The sequence below is a fragment of the Plectropomus leopardus genome, chromosome 20 (assembly GCF_008729295.1).
Source record: "Plectropomus leopardus isolate mb chromosome 20, YSFRI_Pleo_2.0, whole genome shotgun sequence".
Classification (NCBI taxonomy): domain Eukaryota; kingdom Metazoa; phylum Chordata; class Actinopteri; order Perciformes; family Serranidae; genus Plectropomus; species Plectropomus leopardus.
The window spans coordinates 10,434,181-10,462,110 of NC_056482.1; the positions used below are offsets into that span (position 1 = coordinate 10,434,181).

At 40.6% G+C, this 27,930-nt stretch overlaps 1 protein-coding gene across 5 annotated transcripts in view; it reads right to left on the reverse strand.

Annotated features, from left to right (window-relative positions):
* Nucleotides 1-488: 488 nt before the first annotated feature.
* The window catches only part of ctif (CBP80/20-dependent translation initiation factor), a 59,664-nt gene continuing 32,222 nt past the window's right edge, over nucleotides 489-27,930 (reverse strand). For 2 of the 5 annotated variants that reach the window (XM_042508946.1, XM_042508948.1), the window contains 7 exons: nucleotides 25,451-25,527; nucleotides 21,140-21,220; nucleotides 14,788-15,382; nucleotides 12,853-13,152; nucleotides 9,912-10,067; nucleotides 4,618-4,671; nucleotides 489-2,209 (listed from right to left, as the gene is read on the reverse strand). In XM_042508946.1, coding sequence (XP_042364880.1) covers nucleotides 1,988-2,209; nucleotides 4,618-4,671; nucleotides 9,912-10,067; nucleotides 12,853-13,152; nucleotides 14,788-15,382; nucleotides 21,140-21,220; nucleotides 25,451-25,527 — 1,485 coding nt within the window. In that variant the 3' untranslated portion in view covers nucleotides 489-1,987. The remainder of the gene's footprint in view (nucleotides 2,210-4,617; nucleotides 4,672-9,911; nucleotides 10,068-12,852; nucleotides 13,153-14,787; nucleotides 15,383-21,139; nucleotides 21,221-25,450; nucleotides 25,528-27,930) is intronic. The other 3 variants (XM_042508951.1, XM_042508950.1, XM_042508949.1) reach the window with 3 other exon arrangements.

Consider the following 27,930-nt stretch of genomic DNA (forward strand, 5'->3'; position numbering starts at 1 on the left):
CCAAACAAAGAGCTAGTTCCTGATAGAAATGCATGAAAAGGCCAAACTCCAGCCACACAACCACAGTCGTCCTGTGTGTAACATCTCTGTTGCACTATCCCCCTCTATTCCAATGGTTTTAAATACTTGTAAATATACTGTATGCAGATTATATATAGAGCCCATTTACAAATGGTACATGATTGGCTTGGTACGTCAATATTATAGTACACACGTTAGCTGGAATAAGGGTCACATATGACTAGCTAATGAGGTCATACAATAAGATTCTTCTTTTCATCATTGTCATCTTCAAATACACAGGTTAATAGTTGTCATTTTCCTCAAAAACAAAGCAAATACAGTCGATATTAAACACTTGCAAAATGTCCACTGCAAAGAATGGCTTGTGTAAGAGAAAATGTTTGTTTCTCTGTGTGCCATGCTCTTTTTTTGTTGTCACATCACTTTTTTTGTCCTCTTTAAATGTGTTTTTTTTTTTTTCCTTCAGCAACAGAAATTACGTGAATGAGTCTGTTTAGTCCTCAGCATGCCCTTTGCTGCCACAGGCCCTGCAGGCCCCAAAACAAGAGAGCTCCTATAAAGATGGATAAATGACAAAGGCCACTAGTCCATTAAAACATCCTAAAATCCCTCACTATGCGCAACCCATTTGTCTCACTACTGAGATTTTAATATTAATTCCACAAGCACTGATTCAAATTCAAACTTTTGCTTTTTTTTTGAGTTTTAAAGCAAAACAGTGCAAAACAACCTGTGCAATAAGGCCTACCGCTAACACCTCATACATACGTTTTATCATAAAAACAAGACTTCAAAATGAACCGACAATAGAAACACAATGATTAAAAAAATAATATAATAATATCAAAGACGTGGTTAACAAAGCATGTACATGCACGGCTTAACAGAGGAGAAGAGACCTTCCCCTGCAGGACAAAAACAAAAGAATTATCAGACAGCAGTGGTTGTTTTAATGCTTTTCTAATGCTGGCCCCCCCCCAACTGCATTATTTTGACTGCTCCTATTGGTGACACTGGCCTGAGCTCGGGGAGCAGGGAGCTGGGAGCTGGGGTGCCAGAGGGGTGTGTCGTCTCACATGGGCTCAAGCAGCCATCTGCCACCCAACTCTAGCCAGCCTGATCCTTATCCTCAGCCCAGCCTGGCCCAGCAGGCTCGCTGTCTCATCCACACAAAAAGCCTTCCTGCTGGGGGGTGTGGAGTTGGGGAGACAAAGGCGGGGAGGAGCTGTGGGAGCTGGGGAGCTCCACAGCGAGGCCCTTTGACCTGGTCCCTGGCCCGGCGGGGCAGACGGCCCAGACAGACAGCACCGTGTCTACTCCCTGCCTCCTCCTCCTCCTCCTCTCTCTTTTATCAGCCACACAGACCCCAGGGGCTGACGGAGAGACAGAGGAGGGGGAGGAGAGAGAGACAGAGAGGAGGGGAGGGTGGTGGGCAAATGAACACAATGAAGAGACTGACACGGACTACCCTGACCCACCCCCTCCCTCCTTCATTCATCTTTGGGTACAGATCTCTCTATTCCCTACGGGCAGGCTGCTGCCCTCTCCTCCTCTCCCCTGTGTGACCCCTCGCTTGTCTGCTCCCTCCTTTATCCCTCAGCAGCCACAGCCAGGCGAGCTCCAGGACTCTATGTGGCCGAGCACACCCCTACTGGCCATATAGACGCTCCTGTTTGCCAGAATGCATGGCTTTTCATTGTTTGAACACCACATGTAGTTGTGTGTGTGTGTGTGGGGGGGGGGGGGGGGGGGTACCTGTTTGGTTGTTAGTGTGCGGTTTGTCTGTGGCAGTGGTCACATATATCTTAGAGAAATTAGTGAATTGTACAATTAAGTTCCATACCAACATAAAGCATTTATTTTGGGGTGTGTTTTGGTAAAACTAGATTGATGCTCAACTGAAAAGTGTTTCCTCGGGGCGTCTGGGGGGGCTTGTCTCCTCTCCTCCTGAGGGAACTGGCACCTAGGCAGTGGTGGTGAGCTTTTGGATGGTACGGTCGTAGTATTGGATGGTGAGAGCCTCCAGCGGGTTCCAGCGGTGTGCATGCAGCTCGATGACCTCCATGAGGAGAGAGCGGGTCAGCTGAGATTCGGTTGGACTAAGCATCTTGTCCCTGACGGCTGCTAGGAGCTCTGTCATCATTTCTGGGAGCTGCTCCTCCAGGAGACGCCCCATGCTCTGCAACTGGTGGAGAGAAAAAAGGGAGAGAGGGAGGGAGGAAGTGAGGAGGTGGGAGGTCAGAGAAAGTGTGTGTGTCCCTTACAGAGAGCAAGACACAACGTCTGGCACCTTGTTGCTGTGGATGCAGTCAGACAGCAGAGGTTCGCACACCCTCCAGCCATAGAGCTGTGTGTGTGTGTGTGTGTGTGTGTGTGTGTGTGTGTTTGCGAGAAGAGCCTGCTGGTAAGTAATGAAGACTGCAAATGCTGGTTGTGTTAGTGATCATCTGGGAATTTTTTGCTAACCAGAGCTCACCTGTCTGTATTATTATCATTATTTCCATCGCTGGTGGTGAAAACTTTGCACTCTTCTTCAACGACCCAGTTCTGATAAAATCCATTTTGGGACTTAAATTTACACTCAAGCCTAAGAGAATGAATTTAGTGACTAATTCAATTCTAGATTTATTGTTTATTGTCTAGTTTTAGAGTATCATCAGTAATACACAAGAGCTTTTCCTGTGCAGCTCTCAGTCTTATGCTGGCTTTGGAAATTGGCAATTTGACTAAAATCACTCACATGTTATTAAAAATATAAAACAGACAAAGGTCAAACTTTAGTGTGTCACAAAAAACAAAAGCCCTAGAATAGTATTCTTTGTATAGTATGTCATACATTTTTTTAAAAAAAAGGTCATAGTAACTGTGTCATAAAAATATGCCCAAAGTAAAAGAATAGTTACTTATATATATATACACACACACACACACACACACATATATATGTGTGTCACAGTATGGTATGTTAAAAAAAGTATTTCATATAAAAAGCAAAAAAAAGGTCAGTCACTTTTTAATGACAGGCCTTACAATCCCTTCTTTTCCCCCCTTTTTATGAACTTTTTTACGACAAACAAAACAAGACTATGACCTTTTTCCATTAATTACTATACTATGACCTTTTTTAAAATGTCAGTTGCATACTATGCTACGATTTCTTTTTTCATTTTTATGACATACTAAAGCAGTGGTTCTCAAATTTTTTTCATCAATGTACCCCTTTCAAAATATTTTTTCAAGTACCCCCTGACCAGTGCAAAACATTTTGGTAGAAAAAAAAGAGGTACAGCACAGTGGTGTGCCTCAGTGTCTGATTTGTTAAAAAACATTGTAACTGAAAAACACTTTCAAATTTGGGAGTTGCAACTCATGGACATAAATCCCATTAAAACATGTTGTTTTCAGCCATTTTTTCAACATGCTATATTATGACGTTTTTGGCCTTTTTTCAACATGGTATACTAGCCAGCTTACTATCACCTCAAGAATATTTCTAGGATTAAAGGTCTGATGTCGCATCAGGACCTTGAAAAACTTGTCCTGGGACAGCATTCAGTTTCTATGCTCCGTATATCTGGAACAAACTACCAGAAAATATCAGGTCTGCTGAGAGTCTGAGTTCTTTTAAGTCAAGGTTAAAGACTCACCTGTTCACTGCTGCCTTTGACTAAAAGGCTTTTTACTTTTTAAATTTTATATTTTACTTCGAAACTCTGCACTGCAACTCTTATTTTTATATATGTGTTTTTATATTTTTGGGTTTTATCTGTTGTTTTCCTACTTGCTGTTTCTAATCACCTTTTACATGCTTCTTTTATAATGTTTTAAATGTGTTTCCTTTCCCCCTGTTGTTGTATTTCAATGTTCTGTGTGAAGCACCTTGAATTGCCTTGTTGCTGAAATGTGCTATACAAATAAACTTGCCTTGCCTTGCCTTGCCTTGCCGTACTATAAAGTGTCTCTACAAGCTATAGTATTGCAATTTAAGCCATTTTTTTATGTCAAAATTTACTGTTTTTCAACATACTACACTATGCGGTTTTCAGCCATTTTTTTTGACATGTCAAAAAGAGGGGTTTTTTGCGTAGTTTGATTGAGTACTGTGATTTTTTTTTTTTCACTTTTTATTAGTTTTTCCCCATTTTTTTGTTGGAACACTATACTATATTTTTAATGAATGGCATACAAATAATGAATGGCATAATTCTGTGGACATTTTTTATGACATACTGCTATGAGTTATAACAAATGTTTAGAAAAAAGTCTAGTCTAGTATGTCACAACTCAATTTTACATGCGTTACTGTGCATATGTGCAATGGGATTTTGAGCTATGTAGTATAGCATGCCATCATACATTACATGCTGGAGCACTTTGCATTAAAATAAAACAATGGTTTTATGGGTGTCAATAAGTCTGTTAGAATTTGTTTCTTATCTACATTTGTTGACATGTTTACTGTATCACATTTGTGTGTCCTACATAAATTTCAAATCAGCCCTCTGCTCTCTTGTTTACTCTCCCTCTGTGGTTCTGTGTGTGTGTGTGTGTGTGTGTGTGTGTGTGTGTCTGTGTGTTTGAGGGGGGGCATACCTCCATGGAACAGCACAGGACTGCATCTTCCTTGACATCTGTGGACTCCAACAGCTAAAAGGAACAAGAACAGACACTGTGTGACACACTTTTGGGACACTGCAAAGCAAAGAGCTGCAGAAAAAGTGAGAGCACAAACCCTTTCTAAAGCACAGCAGATATAGAAATATATGCATATTTGGATGTAGGCCACACGGCGAGATTAAGGAAACGCAAGTGTTTGCGTACATTTATCAGTTCACAAAAGAAGAAAAAAAAAAGAAAAAGCCCTAATCCCAATTGTAAATATTTTCTACATTAACATTTTAAATCTTGGAAGACAACACACTAGGCTTTCATCCTGGCAAGCTAGCAAACCATCAGACATCAAGGCTGGCTTTATGCACACTGTATATCTGCATACACACACAGTGCAGCCAAAAACAAACCGTGGAGCTGGTAAACATGCTAGCTGGCTTTCCACCCCCAAAGCTGGCCCCATGCACAGATGGGCATACAACTGGCACACTGAAACAATGCAGGAGGCGAAGGCGACAAAGGGGAGGTAAAACGACAGAGAGCCCCCCACGCTAAACTGTGAACATCTACAATCACATCACAGCAGACAGGAATTTGGTTAAATACTCCTTGTCTTACTCCTCGCAGGTTTGTTTCCAAAATGCTGCTTCGATTAACCTGAAGGAGGGAAAGGAAGTGGCAGGGAGGAGGGAGGGAGAGATTCTTTTGCTGAAGTAATGTCTAATTAAACCAGTAAAGTGCAGACCTGCTGCACAAAGAGCAAAATATGGTATAAATGCAGAGTACTCTCACTGTTCATATAGCATGGTTTTTGGCAGTAACAGGCTGACTGTTTAAATAAATGTTTTTAAAAAAGAAAAAAAAAAAAAAATTATTTTATTTGGATTCCCTGCTGTCCTAAAAATGTGCCGTGACCCAAAAACTGAGGTACAAACCAAGTTAATTTGGACCACCATTACACCCCTAGTTCAAACTGACAGGATCAAACTTGTGTTTTGTTTTTCAGATAGCGTGATGCAGAGGTGCCCTGGCCAACTGATGGAGCCAACCTAAAGTATGCCAGCAAGCCAAATAACTCAGCCACAGTCTGACCACGTTGTGTTGTCCTTGACCTCCATTCACAGACAAACTAAAGTATGCTTTTACACTGGCTTTAGAAAAGAGCTTAAAGAAAAACACTAGTGAAAATTATTTTCCGAATCTTTGTAACTGCAAAAAAAAAAAGGATCTCCCCCATCTGATGCTAGGATCCACACTCAGTCTGGCCTGTTATTTCCTCACTGTAAGCTTAATGGTATTCCACCTATCATTCAGGCCCAGCAGACGTCAGCTCCTCAGTATGCTTAGACGGGTGTGGTGACAGTGTGGCTGTTTGATGTGGGAACTAAAGTCTCGGCGTTCCCAGAGTAGGAAAGCTATGTGACAGGCAGGATTAGCTCATAATGAGTTCTCTGGGGAGCCCAGGGTGAAGTTTTTGCTCAATACGTTTAAAACGGTCTAATCTATACACATCTATAATCAGTTCTACTATCCACTCGCATAGCTTTTTTTTTTTTAGCTATGTCTGTTCTCCAGTGTGATAGCGCTCCTCTGTCACTCCGATGCCGTAACAAACAATCAATCGCTCAGTATTACCTGTGTTTTTTTAAGTAGAAGAGAAGCAGCTGCAGAAAAAAAAACCACTTTCTGAGGGACTATACTTTACACATGCACACACACACACACACACACGCGCGCGCGCGCACACACATACACACACATCTTTTTGCTGAAGCTGGAAACAGCCAGGTCTCTGCTTAGTTACATCATCAAGAATCAAAGCTCTCCTGCACAGGGAAACCTTGGGATTCTGTGTGATTTCCATTTACAGTATTTTTGTTTAAAAGACTAGGAACATAAAAAGAAGAAAAAGTAGGACAGCCATGATCGTCTTGCAGCGCTGAATGAAAGAGATGCATCCAGCATGACAGCAACACCTTGAATGACTCAGTGAAGTTGACTAGAAAAACATCCTTATTTATTCAAATATTCTGCTTTGTATATTTTGAAACCTGTCATCATACCGCTTGCTAAGAAAAAGGAAATGATGAACGAGCGCTATCAGACAACCATGTTTTTTCAGGGTAATAATGACACAGAGAAAGCTTTAAGTTTAAATTATAACTACTTTAACTTTGACTGAGTTTTCAATAGTTGCATGGTAACAACAGGTGTAGTGTCAGGACCAGAACTTCCCTTGGTTACACTTAATAATACTGCTCTACTTCTGTACTTCATTTACTGCTTAACAAAAAGGCCTACAAAGAAGAAGTTAGTTACAGTCACTCGAAGCCCAAAATATTCAATCTTTTTTCATTAATGTACCCCCTGACCAGCACAAAACATTTTTGGTACAACACAGCGGTGTGCCATCAGTGTCTGATTTGTTAAACAACATTGTAACTGAAAAACACTTTCAAATTTGGGGGTTGCAACTCCTGGACATAACTCCCATTAACACGTTGTTTTCAGCCATTTTTTCAACATGCTATATTATGACGTGTTTGGCCTTTTTTCAACATTTTATTCAATGAAGTGTCTGCATATTGACGGTATGTGTTTTGCCTTCTTTGTCACTTGTCTCTCCGTATTTTCCGCAGCATTGCTGCTACGCTTCAACCGCAACTCTATTGTTTGTGTCCTGATGGCGGCAAGTGATTGATTGACAGGTGATGGCATTTGAATATTGAATTGAATATTGAGAATACACATCAGTTTATGAACTTATATTTTTACTGAACTTTTTATAATATAATTATTTTCTTTTAGGAGTTATGGCTGCTATTTTTTAAAACACATTTTATTTTAAATTCACGTACCCCCTGGAGTACCTCCACATACCCCCATTTGAGAAACAGTGGTCTACTGTACTGTACGGAGTTGATTGTCAGAGAGGGCCTGTGCTGACTTTCAAAGAAGGATACCAAGGCACAATATAAATAGATCCTGAGGTCACCACCAGACACAGTGTATGTGCATGCTTCCTGCGGTGTGCAACTGCAAACCAATACCCCGATGAAGACGTCTGCAGGTCATTTGCTTCAGTAAAAGATGGTTTTATATTTTAATTCGAGTTCCCTGCTGCCTGCCCTCTGATTTTGTTAAGACTATTTGGCCATGCCCGACTCCTTTTCCTTAATAAAGAAATGTGTGATAGATCATTTTTTAAAGGTACTGTACTATCATAAGAATCTGCTTCTTTTCTTCTTAGCTGTGTATCTAGATGTGGGCTGCATTTTACTTTCTTTACTTTCATATAATGTTCTGGGCAAAATTAGTTTCAAATTTGCCAGTGTAGGTGTGGTTACACTTTAATCGACATGTTTGGCTCAATGGCTGTTCTAAATTTACTCACCACAAAGTTTCTTAACAACCTATGTAACCACAGAAGCTTGCTGAAGCAGCAGCTGGCCCAATAAACAAGCACAAGAAATGAAAACTTTTGCTTCACAAATATAAAGTGAGCCTAAAAAATGTAAGGGCTGTCGAGAATACCATTTTTTGGGCTCCAGATGTAATATTGCTTACTTTAAATTGCAAAGAGATGAAAATCAATATATTACCAAAACAGGAAACACCAAGATTTAATTAATTTATAAACTTTATAAATTAATTAAATCTTTTTTAATATTTATTTATCATTTCTTTTTTTGTAATTAAAAAAAATTAAAGTCTAAAAATTGAAAACTGAACACCTAACCAACGAATGAATTATCAGATATTTGGGTCCAGCCCTAAAACATAAAGGTGTTTTTCGCTAACTAAAAAAATAAAAATCATTAATGTAGTGTTTAATATTTGTGGCGAGTGAGCATGTTGAATAAGTTCTAATTTATTTTAAGGTGTGCTTCAATGTACATTTACAGTAGTTGAGGATTATCTATCTTAATACATCTATGTGCATTTTGGCATTAAAAACACTTCTGGCTTGTGAGAGTCATCAATGGATGAGATCACAGCTCACCGGCATGCTCTGTCTGCACGTACAGCTGTCATGTAAACTCAAACACACTTCCTAACACACCTCAGTTGTTACCTGATCCTGTTCTGCAGGCTACGACTACAGAGGGCAGCCGCTGCAAAATGCACTGCCACACAACACACCCACACACACACACACACACACACACACACACACACACACACAAGGACGAGTGCACGTTATGGCGCGTAGCGTTGAAATCCAACGGTTACATGTTACGACAGGCTAGACAAAACAGCAGACGGATAAAATCAGGAACAATGGCTCTAGGAAATGGAGATTGTCGAACAAGCTCATGACTGCTAACCACAAAAACACACACACACACACACACACACACACACACACACAAACACACAGACACACACATTCACAAGTATTATTCTACAACTATTTTGACATTGTTCCCAGGTGTGACCTCAGGCATCATTAGGCCAGACATGACACTGCTGTTGCTGGAATATCGAGGCGTGTTGCACCGTACATCCACACCCTCGGTCATGCAGATCCTTCTAACAAGCTGAGATAATGCCCTGGGCATACACTCAGACAGGGTGTGGATGGCATTAATTGTGTGTTGATTGTTGTGTTTGTTAGCGGGGGTGTGTGTCGGGTGCCAGACTGGCAGAGGTGTGTGTGGATGGGGCAGTAAATCTACCCAGCATATTCCTCAAACCTGCCATTATTCTTCTCTACTTCTCAAACTACACATTAAAAATGATTTTCACTTGCAGATTCTGTCATCTCTGCGCTCCATTCCCTTCCACCTGTCGCGCCATCAGTAAACTTCCTCTGCAGTAACTGTCAACCTGACCACAGTCTTCTCTGCTTCCTCTCACTTCTTCTTCTCTCTCTTTCTCCAAACCCCTCCTCCCTCGCTCGCTTCCCCTTTCAATATTCCATCTGTCACTAACCACTTCTGCATCGCGGCGTGTCTGCTGTGGCTACCCTATGTAGTTTCCATGGTGACCAAGTGAGTGTGCGCAAGACAGCACGACCAGCTAATGAGAAATGAACCTGGGGTCACGTTTTTTCCTGGAACTGATGGTGTCCTGACTGTTTACACCACCAACCAAACCCTGCTGTGGTGTCTCCAGTCTAGACTAGGTCTGGCCGAAAACAGGAAACTCGGCTTGGCGTACGAATCGATCTGAACGAACAGGACACACACGCAGCTGGACGCTTTCCTATAATGGATTAATTGTGTATTGACATACTTATTGTTAAAACAGAAGGTGTAGATGTGGACACAGACCTCTCGTAGGCAGGTGTAGATGGGACACACAAGCACCCGGAAAGGCTCCGCCGAGCTGCTCCTCATGGTACCAAACACCTCGCACAAGAACGTGATGAAACCTAACCACCTCTCCACATCTGACTGCTGGAGCTCATCTCGACGGGAGAAGTCTTTCTGTGGGGAGGAAAGAAAAACACATTAAGTTTGTGAAATACACCGACACACTATCCAGCTTTTGTAAATGTGCAGTACAAGTTCTAAGTAGGTGGCAGGGTGGTAGGCGGATATTTTTTGAAGTGTTTCATAAATTCATCAGCAGTGGTGGTAATCACCATTAACATCTTTGCTATCTCCCTGATGGCAGTTTTTGTAGGTGGCACACGTATTAACCTCTAAGCTTGAAGTGCTTAAAGCCAAAAAGCAGTTGAAAAACACATTAAACAAATTCATGAGTTTCTTTTATCTGCCAGAAGTAGAGGAGAATATGTTAATCTAGTTTGAAAGTGAAGGGTACTGAACTGTGTCAGCGCTGTAAAAGTGTTGGGGTTAATATGGGTTAATGCGTAATGCGCACTTGTAAAGATGTTATACATCAGGTTAAACTGAAACTTTATTAACAGCCAGAGCGACTCACTCTGCGTTCTGTGAGTGTCCTGTGCCTGTTATTGAAGCGCACTAGAAACATGAGCGGCTTCTATTCTCACAGACTCACATAACTGCGCTGAAGGCCTGCTTGTATGCACACATACACCAAATGTGTGGCCTTGAATGGATAAAAAAAACTCTCACTCACACAGTCAAAAACAAACATACCACACACTAAAAAACAACCATACACACCTCTAACACAGCTCCAAGGACATCGCCGCAATATTTGACACTTGCACAACAAACCAGGAAAACGGCAGGATGCACACGTATCGCAAAGCAGGTGAAAAAAGATGACTGAAGCGTAAGCAACAAAAAAGACGAGCTTTTTTGGAAAAAGTAGATGACAAGGAAGGTGCCAATAGCATTAGCCAACAAAAGGGCACATGCTCTTGCCGCAGCTGAAAATAAATAGCATCTTTCAAGGTAACAGTATGATTATGTTTAATGACAGCAAGAAAGAAACGGCGATGCCTCTCTTTTTACACGCATAGCGGTCACAGTCTAATTGCCCCCATATTGAGATCCAGGGGTCTGCAGGCAACATCATTAACGACGGCCTTCAGGAGCCCACTTATGACATTTAAAATGTTTTTAAGCAAAAAGCCAAAATGTCAAAGATGAGGAGGGGGTCCATGCTGGCTTAGAAGTGGGAATTAAAGTGGGAAATAAAAGAAGAGCTGTGAAAAAGTGGGAATTAATAAAAAGCCGAGAGAAGGGGGTAAAAGGATTGAGGTGGGATTCCCTGCTGCTGGGTCGGGGATACAAAGCTCAACATCTAAAGTGATGTGTTTCCATGGAAAACCAGAAGGGAGGAGAAAACAGTGTAGGAGTGTAGTCGAAAAGAGCATCTGCAGGAGAAGGGAGCAGGAGTAGGAGTGAAGGGAGGGAAAAGAAGGCAGCAGGTGGGTTAACATTTAGACCGTGAGAGTCGTCTAAAGACAGCATGTACAGCATGTCTTGTTTGCCTACTTCCAGACTGTCTGCCGCTCTGGCGAGGTTCGTCTGACTCTTGGGATGGGGTGAAAGGGAGGAGCATGTTTAGAGAGAGAAAGAGAGGAAGTGTGCAGGGAGAAGTGGCGAGCCACTGGCCCGTGTTGTTCCGGGTGATGGGAGGCGATAAGATGGGGGAGCGCGGTAATCGAGAGCTCATGAGGGACGAGCAGAGAGAGAGGGAGAGAGGCAGTGAAATATATAACGGCTGAGAGAATGTTTTCATCATGAGTGCAAGACTGGAACTGCGCAGTTAAGTGAAGGGACGGAGGGTGAGGAGGGGGGAGACAGGTCTCTCTCCCCCGGGTGTTTACATTAGCTACTTTGCCCACTGACATTTAGAACGTCACACACACAGCTGACTTCCACCTGAAAGTGCTTTATAAAAGCAAGGCTGAAGTAAACACTACAACTGTAGGGAGGATTAAAACATACTGTATAAAAAAATACTGGTTTGCCCCCCCCCCCCCCAAAAAAAATAACCTTGTCTTTTATTATTCCACCATGATTGACAGCCATCCCCTACTTCCCAGGTGGTAACATCACCATGGCTACCTCGATTTTTTTTTTTTGTAGTCTATGGTTATTGTAAATCAACTGCAGAATAGCAGAAGTCCTGCAAAAGATATCATCAAGCTGCAATGGAGCTTTGAATTCTAACATTTTGGGGAGGAAAGTATGCATCATAATGTGACATTCATTAAAATATCTTAGTGCATTAAAGTATTTACAGAAGACGGCACACATGCTCTGCTTTAAAACTGAAGTTAACGAGATCCACTGAGATTAAAAACAGTGGCGCTGCACAGACGGGAGTAGAGACACTCCTATCAGTGTTCATTTCATAAGCACGGTGGAGCTGCTCTGTCAGGTCATTATCAAGACAGCAGCTTATTGCACAATCAGTAACCAGTCTCCTACAGACACAGACAGTGGTGGAAGAGCTACTCTGATCCTTTAGTTCAAAGTAGAAAGGTAGGACTTGTTGCAGGACTGCTGTATTAGTTCTAGTTACGTTTCCCAGATACATTTTGGGCTTTGCTGTGCTTACTTACTGGCAAATAAACTAATATCATGGCTCTAATATTTATCTTACAGCTGTATCTTTTTAAAACTGCATCTTTGTGAGAGGCAACGACTATTACTGGAAAAAAAAATCTGCTAACTAAATGAAGCTAATTAGTAGTTATAGTTCTAATAGTTAAGGGTGTTTATTGAGAAAAAAAAACAGTAAGTAAGACTGGTCCATGAAATGATGGAGTTTGTTCTACTGAAGTCGAGGAGGAAAGCTTGAGGCAGCACATGCCAGCACTCTCACCTGCAGCATGTTGAGGAGCAGTGATCTGAACTTGGTTCCCTCCACCATAAACAGCGCCATTTTGTCACAGAGCTTGGCAGCCGTGGCGGCGAAGCTCCTGTCCGACACCGCCTTGGAATAGATGGTGCTAACCACCTGAGCCAGGGTTTCCTCAGAGCGCGCCGAACACTGCGCCTCCTCCATGAAGGAGGCCAGCTGCTGCTCCACCCCGCTGCTGTTGCTCCTCATGCTGTTGAGGAGGTCCACCAGCCGGTCCATGCTCTGAAAGCCGGTGCCTGACGCCTCCACGCGTGCCTCTTCCTGGATACATGGAAGAGGACATGAGTAGGTGGCAATAAAATGTTCAATTTCAGCAAACTGCAGGTTTAACCACAACTGAGGAGGTGATTTCTTTTTTTACGCTGAATTTTTATGTCCTACAGAGAAGTCGCTCTAGCTAGAAAATCATGGATGTGAATTCTTGTTACCAGTCAAATGTGCTGATGACATCATTTTCCACATCTTCTCTGGTTAAGTCTTCATTTCATTTATGAACTACATATTTAACACTATTTACTGATTAGATAAAGTGTGTATTGTTTCTTGGGATGTGCATCACAAGTTTCGCCATAATACAGATTCTTTGGGCAATGATATATTTGCTGACATCAAATGTCTCCTTTGATACAGTTGAATTTAATTCAGGGGCCTGTCATTACGGAACGACATCTTTAAATATTTTTGTTGTCTTTTTCTTGGTAGTTTACCATTATCTGCTTGGAGCTTAGCTGCTAGGACTGTTTGAATGTTTAGGAACGAGGTGTGCTTTGATAGAAATAGTGAGAGACATGCTTTGGGAATTTCAAAATAAAGGCACATCTTAAAGATGACAATATGTTTTCACTTTGAAACGATGATATTGGATTGTTGATTACTATAATAATATATTGATCCCGATAAATTTATCATTAGACTCCTACTTGTTTCTTTTATGTAAATATATATATATATATATATATATAGAGAGAGAGAGAGAGAGAGAGAGAGATTGATAGATAGGCTGACTCTTCTATAAGGAGACGATGGATATTTTTCAAAGTAAAATTGTAATTTCTGTTTTCAAAAATTGATTTAGCTTCTCCATAGCCTTTCCACGTATACCCTCGCAACTGCTGAGGAACCTACTGGAGTAAAAGTACCTCAAGTTGGAAATCACTGTGCTGACGTATGTGTCCGCGTGGCTTTCACTTTTCTTTCATGTCAGTGACACGTCATAATCATGAAAAACCAAATCAGTATTTTATGACACAAAACTAATGTGTTCTACTATTAAGAAAGCACATCTTGCAACATACTGACCAAATAAACATGAACGTGGTGTTAAATGCATTAAGAAAGTTGACTAGAAAGCCCTCTGTTAACTGTAAACTATGGGGGGAAAAAATGCTGCTTCAATAAGTTGCTAAATAAATCAGTTCACCCTAATCAAGCAGAAGCCTTCTCTGAGACAGGATTCATTGATTCACTGGCGTCACTGTTTATTAATTCCTGCCTTGCTGCCTGCTGGGGAGTTCCATACTGTCAAATCAAACCACCCCTGGTGGTAATGAGTTAGAGAAGGAAGTGGAAGCTGAGAGCAGCAACACAGTTGGCTGACTCGCCAGTTTAGTGGAAAAACATCAAAAACGGTTAATTTAATGCCGCTTTAGTTTCTTCACCTCCTTAGTGAGAACATGTACTCCCCTCCCTGGCAGGCTGGGTGTGCCAATCTGAATGCTAAATAACTGAGTACAGTTGATGAATGACTAAAGAAAGGCAGTATAAGAAAACTGTCTCTATAATAATGACAGTGCATGTGTGTGCTTGAACGTAATGATGGTAGCGTGTGTGTACACATACACATTAGTCCTGATTTCCTTAATTCTAACTGACAGAGACTAAGCAGCTTTTCGGTACCTTGTCCTTTAGTCTCCTCCTCAGCCGCTCCTTTGACGACTGCAGCAAGCTGATTTTGGGCTGCTCCGACCGGCCCTCGCTTGCCTTTCCACTTCCTGGTGGGTTAGGAGATTCCTTCCCTGCTGTCAGATGTGGGAGAGCATTTGAAGTGGGTGTTGAGTCAGATCTGGGTGATTCATTGAAACTCTTGCTGCCGCAGTCTTGAGATGGTCTGATCTGCTCATCACCTGGTTTTACATTCTCAGTCTCTTTGTCTTTGGTTGTTCTCGGGGAAACTCCTTTGTCACCTGTAGCGTTTGTCTGTCCATGCCCCTGACCTTTCTGATTGTGGTGCCAACGCCGGTTCTGGCTGTATCCGTGGTGCGGGGGTCCTCCTTGGCGCTGCCCATGTCCTCCTTGATACTGGCGAGGCGGCCGACCAGCGCTAGTGTTTCTGTTATCGCCCAGTTCTGTGAAATTCTGCTGCTGCTGGTTTGGAGACTGCTGCTGGGTTTGATCCCTCTGGTGCTGCGGTGACTGTTGTTGTATCAGCTGAGGTTGGTTCTTCACTCCTCCGCCTCCTCCTCCTCCTCCTCCCTGAGGCCGCTGCTGTCTCCTGGAATGAGAGCAGGTTTCAGTTAGCTTTATGGTGATGTAGCAGCAGCTGGCTTGTCCCTTTAACTGCTTTGCTACACTCTGATCATCCCTCCATGTCACACCAGCACCATGGTCATCCACAGCCTCCTCTCTGCCCCTCTTTCCATCCTCAAAACTCATCCTTAATGTAGTAAAAACAAAAGGTTCAATTTTCTGTTTTATCTTCAACTTCTCTACCTACTCACTAACAAATGCTCTTCTGTAAATATTATAACAATCCACAGACGCAAACAGTAACCTACACTCTACTAACACAATCTTTGAGCAGCTAAAAATTCAAAAGCCCAATGACTGCTTACATGTGGCTGCACGATGTGTCTGTGTTTTCCTGTCCTGCATAGCTCTGTCCTTTTGCCGTACTGGCTCTGGGCTTGACAAGCCGCTGACATATGGTCCAGGGGATTAGTCACCCTGGCACCCAGGAGGCAACCTATTATCTGCCTCGGCCTGTGAACTAGCATAAACTCGACTAGCACACCTTTGCACAGATACACTCAAATCTGTAATAGTTTTTTTTACACTGTGAAATCGGTCAGCCCGTGTGTAAACATCTGATGTGATCTGCAAATTAAGGAAATCAAGGCCTGTTTCACAATAACTAAATATGATAGCAGGAGAAGTAGGTTTGCATCTTTTGACCATAGGGATGTACGGTATATAATAATAAATCAGTGATAGATTGATTGAAGGCAGATAGTTGCCAAATCTGATAGAAACCATCTCCTATATTTGAATAACCTGCTGGTTCTTTGATTTGTCCTGCACAAATATATTTGATTAAAACAAACAAAAAAATAACACCTCACCCCAAATCAAAAGCACATATTCATTCTCTTACCTGTATTGCTATTTATTGATCTAGATTGTTTCGGCATGATTTGTCAAGTGGTTGTTTTCTTTTTTTTTTGTTTTTTTTTTAGCTCAACAGCAATGCTCTCTTTAATGAGGATAATCCACAGACCTTGTTGTTAGCAGTTAATGTTGGATTATTGCTTCTTTTTTTTTTTGTAAAGAACTAAACTCACTTGCCATGTGTATCACCATGCAAAGAGAAGATTCAGGAGAGGCGGATATCTCTCCCCCGGATATCTTCATGACTCCACAACTCACACCATAACAATCTAGACTGATAATTAGCACAACAGGTAAGAGTAAAAATATGATTTTTTTATTTTGGGCTGGACTATCCTTTTAAAGAAACTTTGCGGGGCTGAAACTCACAGCATTAATGCCTACATGAAGTGGTAGGGCATGTTGGCAGACAGATGAGTGGTTCTGATACTAAATAAGCCATGAAAGAATTACATAACCAATCAAAACCTAGAAAATAAAATCCAATTCTTATGTTTGAAACTGATGGCCCACTACAATACTTCTGTATGAATTCAACTGTAATACATATAAATGTTTTGTGTGTGTGAATCTGTTTCGGTCTGCCCAAAGAAATTTCAATAATCAGGGCTCAACAGTCACAGGCCACACGTACTGTGTGTCACAGTGAGATAAATGAAAAAAAAAATGCAAAAAGTTAATAACAATTGTGTAGTATATCATATTAGTATATCATATATATCATATTAGCATACCATATAGCATGAATAATTATCACATTACATGTGTCTGTTACTGGACAGCTACACACACTTCTGAGTCCTGAAAACTATTTAAGTTTCTTCTGCTTTCATGTGGACTCGGGGCAAGGACATTAGAAAAGTAAAACAAATGCACCAGGGCTCTTTGCCGTCAATCTTATCTCCCTCTTCAAAAACTATGGACGAGGTGTCTTTAATAGAGATGGTACAAAAAAATAAAACATGAAAGCAACATCGGTGACATCCATCGGGCTGTGTAAGCCTTGCGGAGGCTGGGTTGACACGCAAAGAAAGGCGGCTTTCCTAAACATTGTCAGGGTTCATCAGTGTCAAGACTGCAAAGTGGGTTTTCATAATTCTTCACAAAACATTTCCCTTGCACTTTTTAATTTAGCAAACCTTCAATAGCTTGATTTTTAGACTCAAACATGAAATATGAATAAACATGCAAGACATTTTTGAGACTGCATTACAAAAGCACAGAATCTATTCTGCCTTTTGAATGAGAACTGTGTTTCACTATCCCACTCAAAAGTTAAGTTTGTAGCCTTTGTGAAAATCCCAAATAACTTAATGTAAGAAAAACCTTGGAAATGTTCTTTGAGTTTAAAAGATGTCTGACACATCCCTAGGTGCAGGTCACACATCTAAGCAGAAGGAGCACTGATACAAATAAAAACTAATATTTAAAAAGTGGTAACAAAAGAAAAGCTCTTCTCTCCAAGCATTTCAGCTATTGAGTTTGAGGGCTGATGACAAGAACAAATCAACCAGCAGTCTACACACTGCATTTGTACTGTATATATTATATGTAAATATTACAAACTGGCTGATCACAATAACATAAAAACAGCTCTGATTTCTAACATAAATCACCAGCTACATTCAGAAAAAATACTGAAAAACTGCCAAAAAAAAGATGCGGACAAGGTCAACATATAGAAGAAAAGTTGAAATTGACATATTTTCAGAGCTGTAGATATTATTAGATCAACACAAATGGATCTGCACCTTTTTTATAACCAAAAAAACAAATTAAGTAATTTTAGTTTATCCAGCAAAAACAATTGATGGTGCTTTTCTTTGCTGTTCATTATAGTAAATTCAGGGTTTGGACTGTTGGTCAGACAAAGCAAGATATTTGAGGTTCATGTCAGTTTTGTCTAAAAAAATTCAATGGGCAGTTTTTTACAACTTTTTGGAAATTATGGAAATCGATTATGAAAAATGTTTCTTTGCCATTGTCATAAAAAAGGTTGAACTCCAAGTAACCACTATAGCAGATTCTGTTGAAATTGATGCGATAAATACAACATTCACTACTGAAAATAAAACAAAAATACCCTTTTGGCTTTTGGACTGTTGTCTGTGTAAAAGAAAAAAATTGAGGATCTCAGAATAGGGCTTTGTGAAATTATAATTTTAATATGTTTTTCCCCATACTATTTTTACATTTCTTAAGCTAAGATTGCAAAATGGGGGGACAGATTTGTCTCAGCTTTAAACTGTGGAGGCAGTAATAGCTGCGTGAAAGGGACGGCCAACAGGACTGGATGAGTGCGACATTTTAAAGATATGTTATATGTGCGTCCCAGTTGACAGATAAAGATCTTCTGATCCCCTGGACAGAGGGCAAAATCAGACACCATTAAACAAGAAAAGTAAATGATTGTTATTGTCATGTTATATTATTGTTATTGTACAGAAAGCACTGCTAGACGCATATATGTCACATTTGAAGGTGACACTGTTGTGTTACATATCACCACCTTCACGCCTCATTCGCCTCCAGACGTTTGGCATTCGGTCTAAAATCACACACTTGGGCCGCATATTGGGTTCTGTTCAAAAACGGGAACGTGGCATGACGAAGGTGCTTCACTGCAGGCAAACAAAAGAATTAATTGATTAACTTTGAAAATAATCAGCAGATAAATTGGTCATGAAAATACTTCTTAGTTGAAGCTCGAGTTGTTTTCCTTCAAATTGTCATCTGTCTGTATGTATGAATGTGTTTGTGTGTGTGAGGTGGCAGAAGCACAGATAAAGTGAATGTGTCCAAGTGTATTTATAGTCTTTTTTGTGTGTGGTTCATTTGGTTTATGTCTCGCCCGGCCCCTCTGCACCACTCTCTTGGGGAGGTTGGCAGACAGTTCATCTTCTGACTCTCTGCTACCTAACAGCTTGCCTCCAACTCTATTCATATATTCTAAGCATCATTCTTAGTTGTATGTTCAACAGCCTGAAAGAAAAACGGAGCTCTTTAAAATCACACAATGATCAGCAAACGCCCTCTTGACAGGCATCCTTCAATGCCTGTTTTTTCTTGTCTACAGCAAATTTTAATTGTGACAAAGCTGCTTTTTAAGGTTTTAATTTTTCACCCAACTGCATAAACATTAAAAAAAGTATAACAGCTTAAAGTTGACTGACAGAAATCGTGAGATCTCATTTCATCTGACTGCAGAGGGTGAGATTGTATAATCTTCTGCAAGGCGGTAGACTTCTTAGAGTCTCATTCTCGAACACACACATTCACTCATCTGACGATTAATTTGATCTTTACACTCGCTGTTAGTTTAGGCTCAGCTCTAATAAGCTCTTCTCCTGATCTGCTGTTGATGCGGAGAGGTGAGAGCGAGACAGTAATAAAATGTTAATCACATCTAATGACTGGGAGCTCTGCAGTATCTTGAGTGTTGCTTGGATCGGCCATCCCGGAAGATGGGGCCACTGATGAAATTTCATCTCACAATTTCTTTTAAGTGAGAAACAGGTTGCCTCTAGGACAATCAACAATCTAATCACATAAGAAACTAGTATTTTTTATTTTTTTGGTGGAGGTGATGACTCCAGTAACATTAAGATCTAAATCAGATTTAAGTCAGTGTTTGATGTCGTTTGGCTGAGTCAACAGTTTTATATCCCTCTATTTTCATTCTTATTATTTTAAACTATTCAAGTATTAAAGACCTATAGACTTACAATGTTTTTCCTTATTTTCTTTCATATGTATGATATTACAATAAAGGATGTTCAAATAATGAGGTAAAATTATGTAAAAGTAATGTGCAAAAGGCTTCAGAACGTCCTAAATTCTGTGTTTCACTGTTTTTTGTACTTTGGAGAAAAGGTGACATCACATCATGACAAATATTCTTCAGCTCCAGGCCACGGATATATTCAGAGACCTGGTTACAGCAATCACGGTGGGACCCTGTTCATTGCTAGTTGTTCAGTTGCGCATGACGCCAAAAGAGCTCTATTTCCATGGTATGAAATTACCCAGCTGATCGGTGCTGCTTCTGCATCATGGGGCCCATAGAGCCAGGACGCTGCAGACTTACACCAGCTGAGCCGTCTACTCCTGGTTTAGCGCTCTGCTAAATCTTGCAGCTCTTCTAAATTTTCAATATGTTATTGGACCAAATGGATTAACACCTGATGGTAAAATGAGTCATTTTGTGGGGGTTGAGATGCTCAAAAAAAGTTATCGACTGATTTACAGATGTCTCTTTCCCCATTGTAAGTCTATGTGAAAATGTCGTTTTAGGCCCGATGGTATCACATGACCAACCAGGGAGATTTAACCATCGTTTGGCTGCTATGCAAACTGGATCCAAAGCCCAGTGCATTTCCTGGGGGCCTGCTCAAGGCACGCTACTGCAGGTGTTTACATTACATAACCTAAACTGCTAAATGGAGCTACATGCTAACGTCAGGGAGACACGTAAACTCGGTTGCCAATGTTGTTAATTTCTCCCTGATTTCAGATCATATTCCTGCTGGACATGTGGAGTTGTGTTTAGATGCTTTTATTGTTGGATTTTTCACAGAAGAAAGTGCTACTATACAGTTATTCCCTGGCTGCAATGGCAGTGAGCAGGTACATTGAAGCATGTAAACATGATCTAATAGAAACCTTGAATACAAGTATGAACCTGAAAATGAGCATAATGGGTCACCTTTAATGTAAAAAAAAAACAGCAGTCTTACCAATCATCAGCTGACCTTTGGATGCTGAGGCTTTGTCGGGCAGAATAAATCAAATCACCATGTCAAATGTCAGAAATGTATTCAGGTCCCATTTCTGTGTCCGAGACCTGGCTCATGTTGTCACTAACCTGGCTGAGACTTGCCGCTTTCCCCCGGGGCCAGTGGGCAGACGTACGGTTAACTGGTCTCGGGTGAACTGATCAACCTTTCTACAAGCAGGAGAGGAGGATGCACCACAATGCAGGCAAGTGGAAGGATGGAGAGCGGAGAGTAAAGTGGCAAAACAATTTGTAGAAAACGGCGGGCAATTTTTGTAGACAGCATAAAGGAGAAGACAGATTACAGGAGACAGAGAGAGAAGAGAGCAGGGAAGCAAAGATGGAAGCAAGGAAAAAAAACTACAGGTTGATATCTATGTAATTTAAACAACATGCATAGAACTACAGGAACTAAAAAAGTGAAATGAATTTGCAGATATGATGATTGGAGGAGGTAGGATGCTGACGATTGATCATGGCTGTTGCTGTGGATGTATGTGGATGGAGGACTCGTGCACCCATTGGAGCATTGGTTGACCCAGACTAGCAAATCAATTGGCCCGGGGGAAGAGAAGCCTGCAGGCCAGACAGTCAATAACACGGCCAGAGCTTCATGCGGACCACAACACAGCGCTTTAATGGACTGTGGGGAGACAAGTTTTGCCTGCCTGACTGGACGTGTGCATTACTTTTTAACAGGTTTAAAGACTCAAAATCCCAGGAACACAGACTGAATGTGTGTGCAAACATGCATGCAGAAACTGGAGATTGCAGTCAATAACTTTGAGTCATCAGGGCCAGAAGCAGAAAAGCCGGCAGTTCATAGTGTGCAGAAAAAAAAGCACTGCGCACTTTTACTCCAGTACATGAATGCACAACAACAGCTGACACTTAAGTGCTTCTTTGTTCAGCTTATCACTTCATAACAACAATGTGTGGAAACTGGATGCTCAACCAGGCAGGTAGGCGGTGGTGTTTTGTGATAAAAATCATCTTGAACCTTGAACTGTAAGTCAAATTTTCTTACAAGACAGACAGATTTAAGTGTAGATGTGTAAACACTCCATAATGACAAACATCTAAAAAGTGCAAAAAGGAAGGAAGAAGGAGCGTATTAGCTTCTTCTTTGCCCCTTTTCTGTTTTGGAGCAGAGAGCGGTAAGCAGCACATTCCAGTAAATCACAACTAATTTCAGCCCTGCTTGACGTGCATACTAAAGTAGAAACACATGCACTACCTCCCCTTTCTTTTCCTTCCTGCCGCAGCCAGCCTACACTTTTCCTTTACTCAATCTCACAGTCTCCCTCCGTTTCTCTCTCTGCTGCTTTATTCAATACAACCCTCACGCTCTGCACATGTAGTCAAATGATCAATATTTATCTCCATATTTCAACAGCAGTTCACTTTGTACTTTTTTCCTCTTTTCTTCTCCCAGCTGTGTTGACACATCACATATAATACGACAAAATAATAGCAAAATATAACATTATCTGTGTGGTTCTCATTAAAATGAATATTCATTGCCACGGGCTATTTGCTGTGTGTTCTGTCAGAACCTGAACTCCAGACTGTATCACCATAAGAGGATTAGCATGCTTGATAGACAAACACGTGCAGTTAATGTATTTGACGAGCAAACACGCTCAGCTTTATAAAGAACAGTATGTGGAGGCCAGTTTCTGTGTTAACTGGTATTTCTCTACTACAATAACCTGATTCCACACTTTTACACCAAATTCTATACTCTGCTTTATAGTAGGGTCGCCTGGCTTGTCGGGATGACCATTTCAATTTACATTTATAATTTTCCCAGGTGCTTGTAAATGTGTATAAAACACTCCCAGCTACCAATGATTATGGCATTCCACCTGTCTTTACTAACCTTTCCACATGTGAATAAAAACATTTCTTAAAGCCCAGATTGATGTTTCTAAAGCTAGTCTGGTAGGTGCTGCAGGATGCCCCTGGCTATAAAGAACATTATAAGGAGTAATTTATCCCAGAGGCATGCTCAATTCTCAGTCTTTATTTTAATATTTTTTTTCCTAAAGGTGTTTTTACTGTAGTTTTTTTTTTTATTACTTGGAGTATTCATACTGTCATTGTTATGTTTCTACCATATGTTTTAAAGGTTCACTATGTGGGACATAAGGGGATATATTGACAAATATGGAATTATAATAAGCATGTTTTTTTTAGTTCATAATCATCTGATAATACAAATTTTGTTTGTGACCTTAGAATGAGCATTTTGATCTACATAGGGAGCAGGTCCTCGTCTACTGAGATTGCCACAGTAATCAGTAGCCCTGAACAGACAAACCAAATGCTGGTTCTAGACACGATCATTCCTGTTTTTGCATCAGCAACTGACTTAGTAGCCTTTCCGCACCAAAAGCATGTGACAAAGACTTTTTTTTAATGTGAAACTGCTTTACTCAGTTTTACTGGTTTAAGTCACCGAGTCCATTTGTTACATAGAGGAGGAGACCTCTGCGGATATTTTGGCTCCTGGTAAAAACCGTCTGGATCACAAATAAGGTGAGCACACATAAAGTTATCAGAGAAAAAAAGGCCAGCATACACAGTATGTGTTGGCTAAAGTGCCAAACAACACAGAAGAAACACTGATGTTTAACATGACACTGCCTTATTCAGTGGTTTTATCACTGTTTTGGAGAGGAAGAGACTTCTGTGGATAATTTGGCTCCAGGTAATAACCTTCTGATAAATGAATACTGAAGGAATTTTAACCACAATCAATCATAATTTTTCAAAGTCTTCATAACCTCTTCCTCATCCCTGCTTTGATTTTTTTCGACCCCAACCTCTGCTTTCTCCATCTGTCGTTTACACGTGTCCAACTTGTACCATGCCAGAAATTTGAATGTCCAAAAGTTTAAGTTCACCAATGAGTTGAGCAATCTACAGAATAACTACTGTAAATTATAATACAGCCTTGTGATAAGAGTTGGTGATTTTTCAGTATTTATTAAGCATTGATCACCTTCTGTTCTGTGCTGCTTATTCTAAACCTGTTGCAGTATTTCCATGCACTGTTTGAGCATCCTAGGCGGCGTCTTGTTACATAATATTTCACATTTTTCCTTTTCACTCAATGATACAAAAAGGGTTGGGCTGGGGTTTCTGTGGCTGAGAAGTGGTATGCTTTCATGCAAGCCGTGCCTTTGTAAAACAGAGAGGTCCAAATCTTTGGTCAATGTGTAGCTGATCCTGTAAAAGTCACTGACTCTGACATAAGTGAGGCAACATTTCCACCACCCTGTTTGTGCATTTGGTGTTAGGTTAAAGTTTCAGTTCATACAATGAGATAAAAACAAAGAGCAGCCTCAGACTTTCAGGCCACACTCTTAAGTTCAGGTTCTGCCTAGTTTCTAAAGGTCATGACATCTCCACATGCACACAGATATGCATACAACAGACGAATACACACTCACACACTTGTATGTAAAACTCAAACACAAACTGTAAGCATTAAGATAGTGTGCTTGGAAGCCTACAAGAAAACAGGAAGGCGTCTTGTTAATATTTCCAGTTCACAAAACAAACCTAAGCAAACTGCTGTGGGGCCAAGTTTATATTTTTGTTCTTTTCTTTTTGCCAGGCCTGCACTGCGCCCATCACACATAAACACAATAGCTCTGGACAGAACCAATTACTCTCTGCGCTTAAAAACAAGGATGAAAGTGCCTTTGTCCATTTGGTATAGCTAAAATTTCCTCTTTTTTTAAAACCACAAATACAACCCAAATATTTTCTCTTTGTCTGTCTCTTAGCAACTGAAGAACAGTTTTCCAGTGACATCAGGGCAGAGAGCGAGAGAGAGAGTTTTTTTTTTTCTCTCTCTTAAGGACGTGGTTTCAATGAAGTCAGACTTGGGTGAAATTAGATTTCAGAGTGTGCACAATTAGAGTGGATGTGCTGGTATAAAATCTAGTGGCAGAGTTAAGAGTGTAGGGACAGGACGATAGATTAAATGTCGCAAAGCATGATGAGTAAATTCATAATGAGAGAAAGAAAGTTGGTATTGTAGGCAAACGTGGGTGACTGAATAACTGGCTTAAATGCTTTTGAGTGACCTATTAAACCTGAAAAAACCTTGAATGTCTCCTCTGTGTTTTTTCTCTCTTTTTCCTGTCTGCAGTGAAGTGTGGAGCCTGCATTCCTGTCTTGACATTGCTTTGGCTGTGGAGAGATGTTAAGGCTATAGGACTGGCTGTGCACTGACATCTGACATCAACAGTAAAAACATTCCCTCTCACTGAGGTAGGTATGTGTGAGTGTGTGAGTGTGTGTGTGTGTGTGTGTGTGTGTGTGTGTGTGTGTGTGTATGTGTGTGTGTGTGAGGGAGAGAGAAAGAGAGCTTGCATGCGTCATTACCGTCGGTCATTCCTCCTGCGTCGGAAGAGCTTTTTGGTGTGTGCGATCTCAGCCTCATTAGGAAGGGGTGGGAAGACCTGTTAGGGACAAATCATAGAAAAAGAGACAGCTGCTGTCATAACCAGTGATACAGATGACTTTGTGGAAAGTATCTACAGTGTTCTTCATTATTGTACATGCAAAATTACGTAATGTGCTTGCTTTCCTACTAGAACAAAGAGATAGTTGCCATTTTCTTTTGGAAGCAGTTCATCAAAGGAAATTGAATCTTTTTTTATGTTTACACAATGTTGTGTCTTATTTCCTTCACAGAAAATAAAGAGTTCAAGTTGCATGTAAGAATGTGGGAAGATCAGGGATAGAGATGATTATTAGGGCTGCAACTAATGCTTGTTTTAATGAAACAGAAAATAAAAATTACATTTTTAAATATCTTGACCAACCATCTAAAGATATTTAGTTGACAATTATATAAAACAAAAAAACAGTGCAGTTCCTCATATTTAAGGATGTACAACCAGCAAATGTTATTTTGTTCCTTTTTGTGTTGACTTTAATGAATAATCGATTATGTAACAGAGAGCTAACGTTTCTGTGTGTGTGTGTGTGTATGTTAAACCGTTAACATTATCGCTACAGGAAAAAATGTTTTAATATTAGGGCGCGTGGCAGGACTTCAAGAAATCAGCTAATTTTTTACCTACTGATTTAAACGTTTCTAAGGATTTAAAAAGTCATTGCAATTAAAAAAAAGTCAATAAAAAAAGTCAATAAAAAATCAATAAAAAAAAAAAGTCAATAAAAAAAAAATATCAATTTGTAATATTGGCAGACATTGAGCATGAGCATGTTGGCTGATTCCGATAATTCATTTTAAAGCCAATATCCACAATATGTGATATTATCTTGCATCCCCAGTAAATAAACAAAAGATATTTATTTGCCTTTTGTTTGCATGTTTCTCATGTATTATCATGGAATGTACCCCTTACTTATACAGTGTAGTTAAAGAAAATAAAACCCATCTATCATCTATTAAACATCAGCCCCTGCCAATCAAAATGCACACTATCCCTTCCACAGCATCACTATGTGTAGCTGTTACCATGGTTACAGGTGCCCTCGGACCAGCGCTGTTATGTATACAAACAGTATGTGATTGTAGATGGTGCATAAATGTGTGACTGTGTGTGTGTGTGTGTGTGTGTGTGTGTGTGTGTGTGTGTGTTGTCTAACTGGGAGTCCAAGACATCATGTTACAAGCAGATTCTGTACCCTGCATAAGCAGTGGATGCTGAAGTTTGTTTCAGTTAGCGTCAGTGTCAGTCAGAGATCAGGGATGCATGTGTGTGTGCTGCTCTCTGCAGCAAATAGTTGCAGGCTGATGCACAGCAAAAAGCCCCAAATTTCCCCAAATTCTCAACCCAGAGCATTGTGCCAGAAGGTGACCATAGTCTGTAAAGACGAAGGTGGGGCTCTGTGGACTGTTTTGCTCTTGGTGCAGCATCATTAAATTCTTCCTTTTTTCTGTTTTCTTCATGAAAGTATAAAAAAAATATAGTAACCATAAATCTCTGCAGATCTCACCCCATGACCAGTAAATCATTAATCACCATACAATCATATAATTGCCTCATCCTCTTTCCTTTGCATCCAAAAGCAGTGAAAATGCATATTATATAGAAAATGGTTGCAGACTGTTTTGTGGTGCTGTCAATACAGGCATTTTTTTATTAATCCACAAGGACAGCATTCATGGCTACCTATACACAGTTTTGCATGGACACAAACTCTAATTCAATCTAACAAATTTTACTGCTATATTTGTGTCAAAACATTTCTCTGAATTTCTCTTTTGCACAAACATACTGTGCACTCAGACTTGCAGAAACACATATTGTAGATACTATAATGAGTTTGCTTGATATTTGACACGACCACTCTAACCTACTTCTCTCTCACAGAGGCTGCTGGGGGATCATCGGATTCTGATTGAATCCAGATGTGAGAGGCAGAAAGTGTGTGAGTGTGTGTGTGTGTGTGTGTGTGTGTGTGTGTGTTGGGGGGGCTCATTGTATTTGTGTGGCACAGTAATATAAAAAAAGTCAGACAAACACACACTTAGGCTGTCTGTCAATACAACGCTTTACTTTGACCAGAGACTTTAAACCCAAAGAGCATTAATAGCTATGAAATTCTGCAATTTTCCAGATTTCAATGACTCGCCACTAGAACGGTCTAACAGGGAGGAAAAGTAGGTGGAGAGAGAAAAAGAAAGGAACGAAGGAACTGTTGCATGTTTAGCTACTGTAGTTTTCCTCTAGGATATCATTAGCTGTAATTCTGCCTTCAAATGGCAACCAGATGACGGTGAGCACACACACAGACACATACACAGACACACACACACAGAAAGGGTAAAACGGTGCACACTAAACATTTTTTACCAGAACCATTTAACTTATAGTATATTTACATCA